Source organism: Haliotis rufescens, unplaced genomic scaffold, assembly GCF_023055435.1.
Source record: "Haliotis rufescens isolate VD_foot unplaced genomic scaffold, xgHalRufe1.0.p SCAF_2, whole genome shotgun sequence".
In the NCBI taxonomy this organism is placed as follows: domain Eukaryota; kingdom Metazoa; phylum Mollusca; class Gastropoda; order Lepetellida; family Haliotidae; genus Haliotis; species Haliotis rufescens.
The window spans coordinates 65871503-65887623 of NW_025963890.1; the positions used below are offsets into that span (position 1 = coordinate 65871503).

Consider the following 16121-nt stretch of genomic DNA (forward strand, 5'->3'; position numbering starts at 1 on the left):
TATAAATAAAACTTTGGAATGTAACAAGTCATAAACCTATTTGCAACCTTAATACAGGGGAGGTAATCCAAACATAAAAGGGAGACTACTCATAACCACTGCTTCAAGCCCTTTTGTTAGTTGATATAGTTGATAGATATCAGCATCCCCAAAACCCAGGTGTATGTGTTCCACAATCCATTCCACTCCTACTCCGGGACAACGATGAGGGTAACCTTCTGTCACTATATAACTCAACAATGAGGGTAACCTTCTGTCACTATATCTCAACAATGAGGGTCACCTCCTGTCACTATATAACTCAACAATGAGGGTAACCTTCTGTCACTATATAACTCAACAATGAGGGTAACCTTCTGTCACTATATAACTCAACAATGAGGGTCACCTTCTGTCACTATATAACTCAACAATGAGGGTCACCTTCTGTCACTATATAACTCAACAATGAGGGTAACCTTCTGTCACTATATAACTCAACAATGAGGGTCACCTTCTGTCACTTTATAACTCAACAATGAGGGTAACCTTCTGTCACTATATAACTCAACAATGAGGGTAACCTTCTGTCACTATATAACTCAACAATGAGGGTAACCTTCTGTCACTATATAACTCAACAATGAGGGTAACCTTCTGTCACTATATAACTTAACAATGAGGGTCACCTTCTGTCACTATATAACTCAACAATGAGGGTAACCTTCTGTCACTATATAACTCAACAATGAGGGTCACCTTCTGTCACTATATAACTCAACAATGAGGGTAACCTTCTGTCACTATATAACTCCTACAACACTCACTGAATCAGACATTTACAGATGGAACAGGCAAGGGGAATAACTCCTGTGACCTTCCATATCTTGACAGTCACATGATCACAAGGAGAAGGGAACATAAACTACCTCAGAAGAAAGTATTTCAAGTTCACTACTAAAAATAGTCGCTTCAAACATGTGTCAACAGCCAGCTTTTCCTTTTGAACCTGCTCTGAACTATTTAAAGTCAAGACATTTCCAAATGATTTGAGGTAAATGTGCATATTGCGATTTATATTGTATCGTGACCCATTTATCATTTCATCACTATCTTAACTGCACAGGGGAAATGTGTAAATCATGCACAGTCTCTCTTCAAGCCCCTGTATAGAAGTGGATGAAAGTTGAATTAAGAATGCCAACAGATGTCACTTTGTTAACGGGACACTCATGAAAAGAAGTACTCAGTAATTCCCAAGCTTACTGGCACCCCAAATTAATAGTAAATTAGATCTATTGTCAGTGTCTGAAGGTCACACAGGGTAATCCGCGAAGTGGACATGAAGCAAATTACGGATCATCTACACCTGAGTTTCAAGGATGAGCCAACGGATAAAATTTGCGAAAAGCCTAGATGTGGCAAAAAAACCAAACATATTTTCTTTAATTCTAAAGTGAAAGTAATAATAATAAGTGAAAAGACTTAAAAAGGTATGATATATATCATATTGAGACTTGATTATATTGTATACCTTGGATCACTGACAGAACTGAAAGACAAAGGTGGTGTTTATGTTGAAAATATATCAAGGAGTAAAACCGTATATATCTATAACCATCCTCCATGGTCTAGTGGATAGAGAATGTGCCCAGAGAGTGGAAGGTCGGTGGTTCAATCCCCAGCCATGTCAAGATGGTACTTGTTGTTACCCTGCCTGGCACTCAGCATCAAAGGGATAAAACAAGGACTTATCGGCTCAGAGTCAGTATACTGTGTCTGGGTGGGGTATCTATGTTAAACTGTGGCATGGTATCTCAACTGGCTAGCACTATAAATCCGGTTTATGTCCAGACCTATACATGTAGCCACAACCACACATAACTATATAAGTGCAATAATCTTGAATGCGATATTAATCCCCATTTCACGTTACCTCACAAATATCCATCACATAATAATCAGTGAGCAAAACAATTAATTGATATAGTTTAACATCATATCTGCAATATTCTAGCCATACAACATTAGGCATTGAGTGAAACAAATCAGGACACATGACACTGACCGAAGAAACTGACAAACACACTTTTAGTATAAAATGAATAGCAACCATATATCATGCAGTGAAATGATTTAATTTTATCATCCATGCCATCTTTGACAATTACATTGTGCTATCCATTTCCTAACTTGTATTTCACAACTGGGTGAATAGATTGTTGGTTTTGCCAATCTGTTCTTTTCACTGAGCCATTTATATTATTTTTCATCACTATTTTGCCTTTTTATGTCCAATGGAATGTGTCTGGGCAGATAATAAAGAAAGTGCTCTGGTATTTAATATTTACACAATAAATCCCTGGAGTTCTTATATTGATTCCCATATTTTCATGTGTACATTTTGCACTTGAGTATAATGCACACTTCCAATTCTTGGGTATAAATTTCGGGATAAAATGTTATTCCATACAAAGTGTGAGGTAAAAAACTACATCGTATTGCTTCAGCCTGAATAACTACTGAATGTATTTGTGCTCTTGGATAATGGTCTAATTTCCCTATTTTTCACAAGCTCTTTGATGTGCTGAATTTTCCGCTCCCTCCAGCATACTACAGTTTGCACCTTTACAATGAAGTTAATCATGGCAGAGAGTGTTTAGTCAACAACGATCAGTTCCACATGGAATAAGTCAACTATTGCCAGTGTAACTGTGTCATGGATAATGTTCCTTGTGAAAACTGTTCTATGGAATAATTCCCCAAGACAATACAGTTCAAAGGAACAATGTCACTACAGACAGACAGATTTAGTTTGTATAGATCTATGTGGCCATGAGGCCAATAGTACAATGACATTTTGTTGTAGGAAAATTCGTCATGGAGCACTACTTGTTTGTTGTAGCTGAACAGATGTACACAGTTTTATTTATATTCAATGTCATCCTTCTTTCAAATATCTTATAAACAAAAACTGCAAGTCTGAGAAGAATATGGCTATTTTTGCTGTTCATTAACTGTACAAATTTTCTTTGTGATGGATACGTATTATAATAGATAGGCAGGTATTTGATTCTTATATCTTCATATACTGGACATATTAATAAAACATGGTATTCGTTTTCTTGGTAATATTTGCAGTAAGGACACATCGATGTTAAAACATCATTATCTTTGGAATGTCTGTATAACTGTAGATTGAGGGTAGACATTAGGGCTGTTACGATTCACTCGCATATTCGGGGAATCGAACCGTATCCATTTATGAATTGAATTCGCTATTTGTGGCAACTAGAATCGAATATTTAAGAATATGCAATCATGTGCATTTACATACCCTGTACCTAAAAATACCCATTAGAACATATTATATGCATAGATTTCTTCAAAGACAACACTCTTATGATATTTGATTTGACAGTATTGTGGTCATGGGTCATTGTCGCATTTGTGAAGATACCTACCAGGATAAGTGCAGTATATAAATGTATAATATATTAATAATTAACAAACCATGTAAAATAATTTATGTTGTTACTTTTTCACTGAATATAAAATACTGAATCGTTTTCCCCTCGAAGTGTATTCGTTGCAGCCCTAGTAAACATCGTTGTTTAAACATTGTTAAGAACATAATTTTCATTTTATGACAATGGCACTACAGGCATTTAGTGATACACCAAACCTACAAAAGGAAGAGTTTTGCAAGGACTAGTTTTACAAGTCTAACAATTAGATCAATCAGCTAAGAAAGGCTCACACACTCCTAACTATTCTCACACAGTCAGCTGAGTCTTGTGTAGAAGGACCTTAAAGTCCATGTGCTTACCTCATTGTGCCAAACAGGTCCTTGAACATGTAGAGAACATAGAGTGGCTTTTCGTCATTGTCAATACCCCAAGGGGAATAGGCATAACTGAAACACAAAACTTGTTTGTCATAAATAATGCTTGTAAGATTTATGCCATAGTGGCTGCACTCAATATTGATAAATTATTAGGAATATATATTTCAATAGTGTTTGTCATTAAAGATGTTTGTGGTATGATTAGTTGTTGTGATTCTTTACCATCTTTTAACAGACAATATGGAACAAATCCCAGTTTTCATCCCAATGGGCCCCTGTCTACACCAGAATGTACCCCAGTCTCCATCCCAATGTACCCAGTCTCTGTCACAATGTGTCCCCGTTTCCCCTTTCGGTCAGTATAATTCTCATACATACGTGTTAAATTACGACTGGCATAGCTCAGGTCATTTGGTAGAATGTTTGTTTGTCGTTTAACGCCGCACTCAGCAATATTCCAGCTATATGAAGACGGTCTGTAAATAATCAAGTCTGGACCAGACAATCCAGTGATTGACATCATGAACATCGATCCACGCAATTGGGATCGATGACATACATCAACCAGGTCAGTAAGCCACTGATCCCGTTAGTCACCTCTTACAACAAGCATAGTCGCTTTTTACAGCAAGCATGGGTTGCTGAAGACCTATTCTTCCCCTGATCTTCACATTCGATAGAAATAGGCCCTGATTGTTCTTCAAAAGCACATGATTAAGGGATAACAAACTGGTGTGGTTCTAGCCTCTGAGTTCACCTTGTGATTGCATGCATGTCATGAGGTACTGGGCTGGAGCGCAGTGACATCATCTCCTCCTCAGAACACTGACTGTGGTAGGACAACACCTCCAGTGCCACCTTGTACTTCTGTTCTGACCGCCGAATCTTCTCATACAGCTGTGAATAAGAACATCAACTGATCTTAGTACGAGTGGAGCAGTTGAATGCGATAACTCCCAGGGTGCTGTTGTACAAAACAACCTTAGCGTCAAGATTGCCGTAAGTCTATGTTAAGGTATGGGAGTTACGATCACCTTTGCTCTAAGATCGCTTTGTACAACGGCACCCTGATCAACACAAATCACTTTGGATTTTGTTCTGTTATGTTAAGAAAACATATTTTTTTATATAAATATAAAGACTTCAAGTATTCCATTTGTATTCAGGATGAAGATGCATTATAAGTCAAGTCAGGGGAAAAATAACATGTTCAAACTTCCATCACCACTGACATCAAATTGAAAATATCAACATCAAGCCTTCCTTCACTCCTCCCTTCACTTTCCCAGTCCTTCCGTCACTCTTTTCCAAGTCCTTTTACATTTACCCAGTTCTTCCTTCACTTGCTCACTCCTCAACTTCTCAAGTTACCAACACTGTACTTTTGTTAAGTTTGCTAATGCCCTAATTCCGTTTCATTCACTGATTCCCTTCGTCTGTCATCCTTCACTCAATCACACTCCCTTCCGCTGCTCAGCCTCCCACGTCAACCATTACCTTTGCGTGATGCAGTGCCAGGCCACAGTAGATAGCAAAGGTCTCAAAGGCTTCCTCATCTGCCCTAGTGAATGGTCCACTCATCTTGTTGACCATCTGAACCACTCCGATGATGCTGAAACACCCACCATGCATCACTCAACTGGGGTGGATTAACCAGGTAACCTGACACTCAATATACAGGCGACAGCTATCTCGGACATACTGAACACCAAAAAGGTTTTGAGTATTTTGATAGATCGTATATTGTTTCAAATTTTTATGTCGATGTCAAAAACACCATCAGTCATAAAGAGTGAGAGAAACATTCCAGCTTAATCGCAACAACCTGTTAACAATTATGTCTGGGGCAGACAAACCAATGGTTGATTGCATGAGCCCCGATCAATATCATCTGGGTATGTTGAGACACAATCAGCAATAGCAACACACTGTAAACACCTGATTCTCATTAAAGTTGGTTCTTACAACAAGCATGGGGTACTGGTGAACTATTGACCAATAACTCTTAGCTCAGTTGGTACATTTGGTTAAACATATCTTGATACACAGTTCTACAGATTACACAGAATCGATCTGATTAGTTAGAGAAAAAATAAGTTATAACTACAAGTAATGTTTTCATGTCCGTCAGCAAAATAGACCGTCTCGGAAGTGGGTATTTTAAAAACTGACATTGCATTGATGAAAAGAACAGAATTCAATACCTGTAACAAGATATTTCAGTTGATAGAGACAATAGGATTCAAAGAAAGATGGTTTGGGGTACCCTCCTTTCTGTGGTACTGATTTGAAGGGACTTACTTCCCCCTGATGTAGATGGGCATACACAGTATGCTCTTGGTCCTGTAGCCAGTCTGTAGGTCTACGTCGCGGTTAAACCGGATGTCCCCATAGGCATCCTGGATGTTGAGAACCTCCCCAGTGGTGGCGACGTGGCCAGCCACGCCTTTGCCCATGGGGAATCTACATGCAGTAATATAGATCAGGTGTAAGAAAATGTACACCTCAGAAAGATTATATTTGAGACAAGCATTTTACTTGAAAACGATGAAAGACTAGAGATATTCAGTTTTTAAGAAATTTATCAAATCCATGAACAAGGCTTTAGTACCTTACTGACAGACCAAGGTTCATGACTGGGGCTATTTGGAGCTTCAATCTCATGATCATTGGATGCATAAAGTGCATGTGAAAAAGATCTGACTAAACCGTCCACTCACAAAATCAATCTTTGAACACACTCAATACCTCTGAGGTTTACTTACCATACTAGATCTCTAATCCCTGTGTCATGTGTAATCTGTCATACTTTCTTGGGCTTAACATCATCAACTTATGGGTGGTAATTCAAGCAAATGTGCACATGTTCCTGTTACACTTGACAGCAATGCGTCATTAACATACGTGACACTATCAGCAGCAGACCAGCCCATGTTTCAACTTTGATATATTTATGGGACCTGGGGGGGCATGGGTGGCCCAGTCGCCTAAGGCGGTGCGATTCGCTGTGCAGAGTTGCATCCCTTGGGCACTCAAGAAACCTATGATTGTGGGTTCAAATCACGATTCTCCCCGATTATGTTTCTAGGTTTGTCAGCACCATATCTGTGCTCACGGGTTTCACCGAAGTGGTAAATGTCTGAGACCTGCATCACTTTGAGCTTTCCTCCCACATTAAGCTGACACGCCGCGATATAACTGGAATACTTTTTAAAGCGGTGTTAAACCAAACTCATTAACTCACTCACTTATGGGACCTGGGTGCAACCTGGTTTTGTTTGGTCCAACTTGGTTTTCATGTCAACATGCATGTGGTGCAAGTTAAATCAAGTTCCTTAAATCGACCCTGCATATATTTGCAAATTTGAACATACTTGCATTGCAAGAACTGAACGAGAATGGCCTGGCATATTACCATATGATGCATACCCATCCCATGTCGGTGCTGCAGGGTCATTCACTATACATGTTCACAGCAGTCAAATTCACCCATTTCCTTTTCCAGTGGGTTTAAGGCTCCTATTTTAGCCATGTCCTGGCATGGATAAGCTTACTGAGAGAGGAGAGGCCACTTGAGACATTTTACAGGCATACATCCTGAATCAGACACAACTGATTTGGGGGATTTCTGCCTCCATTTTAACTTCGCAGTATAAGCAGACACATGAGAAAACATTACATGGGGACATTTGATGGATGTTGGAACCTGATTTAGTTCCTCTGTGTTCAGTAATGCAGCTAATATTATGATAATTTCAGTAAAGATCCAACCTTATTTCTTTCTGTGGTACATTTTCTTCACACTTTCCAGTATCAAATATTCGGGAGAAGAGTTCCTTGGTGCGGGAGTCGAGCATAAATAATGATGCCCGATCGGCATGCACAAGAGTTTTTGCAAAATTCTGCCAGAGGAAAAAGTTACCAAAACTTAAGTTATTTGACTTGAAATTGATGGAAATAACTAAATTCAAAAGTAGGCTAGAGACAACTGAACATAATCAGAGGAGGTAGCAAATAAGTTAAGGGCAAGACAACAAGCACACTAGACTATGGTTACCACAAACACTGGTGCAAACTCTTGTACAGGGAGTAGGCCTAGGGTTTCTGAAGATACAGTACAAGCTATGGATTGACTAAGGACAGCGCCATCTGGCTTGACTAAGGACAGCGCCATCTGGCTTGACTAAGGACAGCGCCATCTACCACAATCATCCACACGCCAAGGCTACAAGCATGTTCAGTATCTAAAGCATGGGTTACTGGGTTTGTCAAACATAAATGCACACAAATTAAGCTGATATCATTTGCACAAATGATATAATGAGTATGAAATATTTATATGGAAAAATATCTCAATGTAGTTTCAGAATCAAGAGCATGAGGATATACTTTAGTCATTTGATCAAATTCATTTTAATTTTTGAAAGGCAGAAAAGATTTGTGCCAATGAATCCTGTCAGTGGAGCTCTGGGACTTTAATGTCTTTGTTGAGATTCAGTCGAAGCACCAAATGGTAGAACTTGGCTTACATATAAACAAGATAACAGCACAAATGTAAGGACAAAATGGATTATTATCACTACAAAAAGACAATCAAATACTGATCACAAAAGAGGCTTTTTAAAAAAACAACATATGTCAAAGCAGCTGTAGGAACAAATGTTAACAGCAATATGACATACAGCTGTAAGTTTTGGAAGTTAGGTCAGACCGTTTAAAAGTCATTGTTTTACAATCAACCTCAGTACTTTGATACATGTTACTTTTGTAATATGGAGGGCATATTTATCTGTAAATCAAGAAAGAAACTGTCCTTCATTTCAAAAGATGGAATCGTACTACAAGATGTTGAAGTGCCAGATGTCCACTGATGCACTGGGCTGACCCAGTCACTCTAACCTGATTTCTTTCTGCTGACTACTTTCAGGTGAAGGAACACCCATAGTGCTCCCGACGTCAAAAATACGTGCAAATAACTCCTGCCGGTGGTGATCCAATAGGAACAGTGAAGCTCGATCCGCATTCACCAACTTTTGTGCAAAATTCTGTCACAACGGAACAAAATTGGGAATACTACAGGGTAAGAAAATAAAGCAAACCAACAAGGGGTGATTGATAAGTTCTCAGCCTCACATAGAAAGAATTATTCACAATCCATAGTCCTCTTCTACATTGATACACTTTTGCCCATGATGTTGGAGTTTCACAGACGTCCTTTGGCTGTCCAAAAAGCTATAGAGTCAAAATGGGTTCCGGATAGAGCTTTCTTCATGTTTGGGAACAGATTGAAGTCTGATGGAGCCAGATCAGGAGAATGAGTTGGGTGCTGAAGGAGTTTAAAGCAACACTCGTGAATTGTACCCACTGGCTTGTGCACTTGCCCATTGTCCTGGGGGAAGAGCACACGATTTCTCAGTTTTCCATGTTTCTTAGTCTCAATTTCATCCCATAATTGCCTCATAAGTCCAGCATAATATGCTCCATTTATTGTCTGGCCCTTTGGAAGATCCACCATGAAGACACCTTTGAACACAGGAGGCCATCTTTCCTGGTCATGAGACAGTCTTTGCCTTCTTTGGTGGTGGTGATGTCAAATCCTGCCACTATTTAGAATCTTGTTAGAACCGAGGGATCATTGATTGTCACAAATCGTTGAAAGAACCTTTCTGGTCAGCTTCAAACATAGCTAAATCACCACAAGACATGGTGTGAATGGTTGCATATTTGATCAGTTGACGCAAGTTATTCTAGATATACCCCTCTGACATCATGTCGCTTAGACATTTGTCCACAAGAAACGATTTCCCCATTGTTCAAATCCTTCTATGTGAGGCTCAGAGCTTATCAGTCAACCCTTGTATAAGCATGAGTGTCTAACATCCTAGAGTTGTGATTGTACCACAAAATAATCATTTGATTCAATAAGCCTTGGTAATTGAGGAAATGGGACTAAGGACATGAATATCATGTTCAGAGTTTGCTGAATTGATTTCTGTCAGCTGTATCTCAGGCTTAATGTCTTGCAGCTGTACTGCTATGACGCTGTAGCTCACCTGCTGACATTTACTTAAAGTCATGTGAACATCTTTAATGATAAACAAGTCACATACGCTAAATATTTAAAAACGAATGTGCTATTATTAACGTTTCATAAAAAGTAACAAATTTAACCTGCTCATCAAGTTTCAATCCCAATGGCAGCAGAAATACCAAAATTTGAATCATCGTCAAAGTAAAGATGCAATCAAAGTGAAACAATATTTCAAATGACTGACTGCATGGTACTCAGATGTCAAATCTAATTTACTTTACTTCAATGATGGTAACTGAATAGTCAAAGGGTTTTTAATATAACTGCCATTTTGAATACTTTATGAAAAACACCTGATCCAATTCAGGTACTATCCTTTGAATGAGTATTGTTTCACACTCTCCTTAGAAGTGTTCCAGCAATATCATGGTGGAGAAAAACCAGAAAGGAGCTACACACATCTAACCATGTGGGACATCGAGCCCAGGCATTTGGTGTGATCAGTGATTGCATTAAACCACTAGGTTATCTTATCGCCCATCCAATTGCCCTAAATGAAGCAGGTCTTGATTTTCAGGTTCTGAATCTCCCATCTCATATCTGAGTGTTTCTATCAACTTTATATTTTTTCAGAGACAAAGAGTTAGACTATTTCTGTGGGGGCCTGCTCTCATTATCTTTTGTTTGTTTGTTTGTTGTTTAACACCTCACTCGGCAATATTCCAGCTATATGACGGCGGTCTGTAAATAATTGAGTCTGGACCAGACAATCCAGTGATTGACATCATGAACATCGATGCACGCAACTGGGATCGATGACATGCATCAACCAAGTCAGCGAGCCTGACCACCCGATCCCTTTAGACGCTTCTTACGACAAGCATAGTCGCCTTTAACAGCAAGTATAGGTTGCTGAAGACCTATTCTACCCCAGATCTTCATGGGTCTCTCATTTCCCCTGGAATTATCTGAAGCTCTAGTGAATACCTTATTATGTTTAACATGCCAAAGATATGCTATACTCTACCTTTAAACATTAGAGGTCTTAGGAAAATGTATTATGATACAGTGAAACCTATCTAATCCATATGGTAATCCAGAAATCATCTGGATTAACAAATTTCCAGATTGACGAATCACTGATACAGTCCCTTAAAGAACATACAGATGTTCCTAATAGTAATCTTCTCGAGGACATGGTTTCCAGATTAACAGGTTCCAGACAAACAGGGTTTCATTGCATTCATTTGTTCATAGCCATCATCAATCTCCAAACGGTGACCACATCTTGTGATGAGGTGATGAATAGAGACACTGTAATCATTTGGGTACAAACACAAGTGATGAAAAGCAAAATGGTAAACTATTTGGTGAATAAAAGCCAGCTTCTACTCCGAAGTCTAACAATTGGGTAAACTAAAGATGGGGTAAACTTTCTACGTGACATAACATGACGAGTCAGGACATTGCAATGCAAAAAAAAGCTACTCATCTCTACAAGGATTTATGTTATGAAGCAAGCCAACAGAAAGATAATTATATATACTACTTTCAAAAGACACTGAAATCTACATAAGAAATAAGGTTTCCTGAAGGGCTCAAACATCAGTAAAACATAATCCAACAAAAAGAACAATATGTTTCATATATATCAATGAATGTCTCAGGAACCACAAGGCTCTGGAGCTCACCTTTCATGATAGAATGCATATGTTAACTGTCTTATATCAACTTTTCAGGCATTATTTTTAACAGCTGTACATGACTTATCCTAAGGTATACCAACTCTTTCATTTACTGACAATAATGTGCCTATGGTTTCTCATTTTACAAAAAGGATACTGTTAAACATTTTAATGTCTTTAGATATAAGGAGTTAACGAGTGCTTTTAGCAACATTTCAGCAATATCAGGGACACCAGAAAAGGGCTACACACTTTGCACCCATGTGGAGACTTGAACCCGGGTCTTAGGCGAGATGAGCGAACACCTTAACCACAAGGCTACCCAACCACCTTACCACAAAGTTATTACAAGTATTGTGATGAAATATTGAATGGTGCTTAAGTTGTAAACACCAAGGTAAGTTGAACATACACCCTGATTGATTCCATGAAAATCCCCCAAATAAGATTGAGAAAACGTAGTGCTTCATAACTAGTTTCACAACTAGTATGTGTGCAAAATTTGTAATAACGTACAATCTTTTTAAAATCAAATCTTTTACCCCGATCTAACAATACCACAATAGAATTTCAAGTCAGGTGAGGATTTTCCCACTTTAGCAAGCTAAGGAGTTGGATGCTGATTTGGGGTACTATTATGTACTATTATGTACTAGTTGTGTGAAGTTGACAGTAACACTTCTGTTGAAAATCTGAAGATTAGTTTTGGTGTGATTGCAGCCAAAATACAGGATTAATGGCAATGATGTAATAGAGGTAGAGTATTTGCAAGAATTACACCTTTTTTGGTCTAAATGGCAAGGCACTCAGAACCAACAGAATGTAGAAGATATCCACAACAATACAACAGTGCAGAGTTATGTTTAGGCATGTTGGAAATCATGATTATATTAGTTTTTGAGACACAGAAATCATATATGCTTGTGCCGAGAATTTAGTAGCCCCTATGCTGATTGGTGCATCAGCAAGTTCACTTGACGCCACCTCCTTATATGGAGGTGTCCTAAGATCTTCATATCAGGAAGAAAACGTATTAGAGTAATAGATCTGATTTTAATGAAATTGTGATAAAATTTCCATGGTCTTTGAGTTATGACTGATACAGATATTCTCATTGCTAGATTGCTAGATCCCAGGACTAAATGACAATTAATCACGCTATATGCACACCAAGACCTTAGGTCAAGGGGAGTTTCTCAACCAATCAGAAAATCCCTTCAGTTTCAATCACTGTGACAATGACACTTTTGAATTCATGTAAAGAATATTCATACTTTATCAATATTGTCATTTATAATATTCCTGAGACAACCAGGAATTACCAGTATCAAGAAATAAACACAAACATATTAGAAGTGACAACCTACCATTATTTTCATGATGACAGTATCCATGCTGATGATGTCTTGAAAAACGGACCTGTAGAAATCAGCATCGTCTTTTTACATATTTCAACATTACCACAGCATCGTCTTTTTACATATTTCAACATTACCAATCTTAAAGGTTATCTTCAACTCACAAAATACAGTGAGTGAGTGAGTGAGTGAGTGAGTGAGTGAGTGAGTGAGTGAGCGAGCATGTTTGGCTTAATGAACACTTGAAAAGTACTCATGACACAGGCACAAAAAATCCAAGGGCAGGGCTGTTGGGGCTGACAAATAAAGAATCATGTTTGGGCTGAAAGTTTGATTCAAACCCAATCTGCAGATCCTGGAATTGGTGAGGGACACACAGGAAATTGAGACAATTATACCTCTGGGCCTGGTGGGTCAGTGGGGACAGACAGTGAGTATATGTTAATGTTGGACCTATGTTTGGAGGTTTAGTGTAGACAGACAGTGAGTATATGCTGTTGTTGGACTTGTGTTTGGAGCTTTAGTGGGAACAGTGAGTATATGGCATTGTTGAAGTTATGTTTGGAGACTTAGTGTTGACAGACAGTGAGTATATGCTGTTGTTGGACTTGTGTTTGGAGGTTTAGTGGGAACAGTGAGTGTATGGCATTGTTGAACTTATGTTTGGAGGTTTAGTGTGGACAGACAGTGAGTATATGCTGTTGTTGGACTTACTTTGTGACTGTTAATAAAAACTCATTGAGTTTTCTTTGTTTTAACATACTGCTATGAACCTGCAAGAAAAAATATATAATTGATACATACATACCAGCAGCAGAAGGAAAAGGCATTCATGGTATTAATTATTAACTGCTGAACAAATGTTTACTTTCGTCATAGGTGTCTTCTAGATAAAGGCTTTAAATGATCCTTGATGTTAACATTCTTTCATAATAAGTTCATAAAACATATTACCATATTAAATTAAAATGTCCTATGTCATGGTCCTATAGTTGAATACTGTGATATGAAAACAATTCTCGGAAAGGAATACATTACTGTACAATTGTTAGTAAAAATGAAAATCACAAAAAAGATGTTAGAAGCATCTAACAGTACAACACAAATAGAGGTCTGTTAGCAAATGAACAGCAAGATACTTAATGCTAAAACAGAGATGACCAGTCATTACCATTATGGTCTAAAGCATTACCTGCCGTAGCACAATAAGGGGAGATAATCACATGAAGTACACAAAAGCATATCACACAATCACATCTTTGTTTACACAAATAGAAATATTTGTAAAATTTAATAAAAGAGTTTGCACAACAAACATTTAACAAACCATACTGTAAATTCAAAGTGTACAATACTCTTGTACATTCAAGGTCAATGCGGATCATGTTGCCATAGTTACAGGTTTAGTCAACAGAATTTCAAAACAATTTCCTAATCTGAAGTTTGTAAAAACAAACAATGACACACAAGTAGCTTATAAACACAAGTGGCAATAACACACAGTGGAATGTTTCGGCAGATAGTCAAGACTGAATATTCTCTGGCACTGTCATTTAATATTTTTCTGAAGACCTTTTCTAAACATATAATCTTAATAAACAAAAAAGTGAAAAACTGATTGTTTATACATTAAGTAGGTAAAATAATAATGAGCAAACAATGAATCAGCATTGGCCTCTGGTTGATGTGAATTCACAAAGACATGCACAGATACAACTACTCTGTTTGGGATACCTCTGTATAAAACAAAACCAGTCCACCCCAAGCTAGTATTCTCTCAGCACCCTGTAGGAACAGACACAGGTGAGGCTATAATGTCAGGCACAGACAAGAAGGAGGGGGAGGAGGAGGCAGAGGGACTTATCACAAACTCCCAGAGGCGGAGCCTAGGATTTTGAAAAAGGGTTTGGGCATGTAATACCAAAGTCAACGAAATGGCTTGGCCGAGGGTGCAGTTAACATGTAAAGTGTCTGGAAAAAGAGGGTGGAGGTGCGCAGCCCCTGCACCGCAACAATGCCAGTTAACTACAAACTCCATCATGGACAAAATTCAACATTAACACTGGGTGTCATTTCCAAATTTCCGAAACATTGTCTGACATTTCAAAAAAATATTTGTAACATTAACTTTTACTTCAATATGTAACTGAATTCATCATGCTGATATGGGTTGTTGTGATCTGAATGAAATCTGGAATTTAGCATTCAGCAGCAGCTGATGACGTCAGTCAAGGAAATGTGTTTAGTGGTTTAAAATTCAAAAAGGCACACTAGCAACATTACAGCCATATTGTGTGGAATTGGTTTAAACAGACTGTACATATCTTTGGTGAAGTAAGGATTGGGGCCTACGGACTACAGATCATAATCAGGGAGAATCTAGGATTTGGAACCCGCCACCAACAAATCCTGGTATAACTAAGGGAGGCAACTATTTATCCCCCTTAACAGGAGAAAATATTTTCTGATGATTGTGGTTAAAATTACCAACAGGTATTTGTCCTATTCCAAATTCAATTTTATAATGACATTACTAATTAGTATATAATAATTAATAAGCACACATAATACACACACCTTCAAAATTATAAAATATTTTATGGTCACTAAACCGTGTTCTGACTGTGTCAAACTAGGAACACTGTCCTCTACAGAACAAGTCTAGCTAGAGAGTAGATAAAATGATAAGCTTGTCAGGCCTCTACCTGTGACACTACGGTAAGATATATAAAAATCTGTTAAAGCTGAGGGGTGGAAGGGGAACAGGGTGGCGTTAGCAGGCTGCAAGTGTTAGTCAGGAGTCTACATTTTCAGACCATCCCTTAGCCGATATGCTTCAGACCCAGCAACAACAAATACCTTAGATCCTTCAAACATATTTGTGACTATTATTTGCACCTTTTGTTTTAGTAATGAAAGACTACATGAATAAATCATAAAAATATTGCAAAATAGATTCAAAAGTTCTGACTGATTTCTTTTATGATCACAAAATCTGTATAACTAAGTTTCTGTGATTATTATCCATATAGCTAAATTTTTTATGAAATATGACTTGAGTTGAAGATTTAGCCATCCAATCTCATAAACTTCTCTTTTACATCAGATTCCCATCCTCTCTCCATCAACTCCGGACAAACCAGTAAATAAGAGGTCATTACAGGTGAAGTTTCTAGTCTGGCAAGCAGATCGGAAGCTACAAAACTCTCAGTACAAATAAG

The 16121-nt window shown here is 38.1% G+C and overlaps 1 protein-coding gene across 11 annotated transcripts in view; it reads right to left on the bottom strand.

Annotated features, from left to right (window-relative positions):
• The window catches only part of LOC124134537 (probable 3',5'-cyclic phosphodiesterase pde-5), a 113576-nt gene that overhangs the window by 22812 nt on the left and 74643 nt on the right, over window positions 1-16121 (bottom strand). For 5 of the 11 annotated variants that reach the window (XM_048400404.1, XM_046499398.2, XM_048400403.1 and 2 more), the window contains 8 exons: window positions 13615-13673; window positions 12910-12961; window positions 8726-8871; window positions 6128-6289; window positions 5324-5438; window positions 4584-4723; window positions 3809-3895; window positions 1514-1531 (listed from right to left, as the gene is read on the bottom strand). In XM_048400404.1, the coding sequence (XP_048256361.1) occupies window positions 1514-1531; window positions 3809-3895; window positions 4584-4723; window positions 5324-5438; window positions 6128-6289; window positions 8726-8871; window positions 12910-12961; window positions 13615-13673 (779 nt within the window). Of the gene's footprint in view, window positions 1-1513; window positions 1532-3808; window positions 3896-4583; window positions 4724-5323; window positions 5439-6127; window positions 6290-7597; window positions 7729-8725; window positions 8872-12909; window positions 12962-13614; window positions 13674-14634; window positions 14686-16121 lie in introns of all 11 variants that reach the window. The other 6 variants (XM_048400407.1, XM_048400409.1, XM_048400405.1 and 3 more) reach the window with 5 other exon arrangements.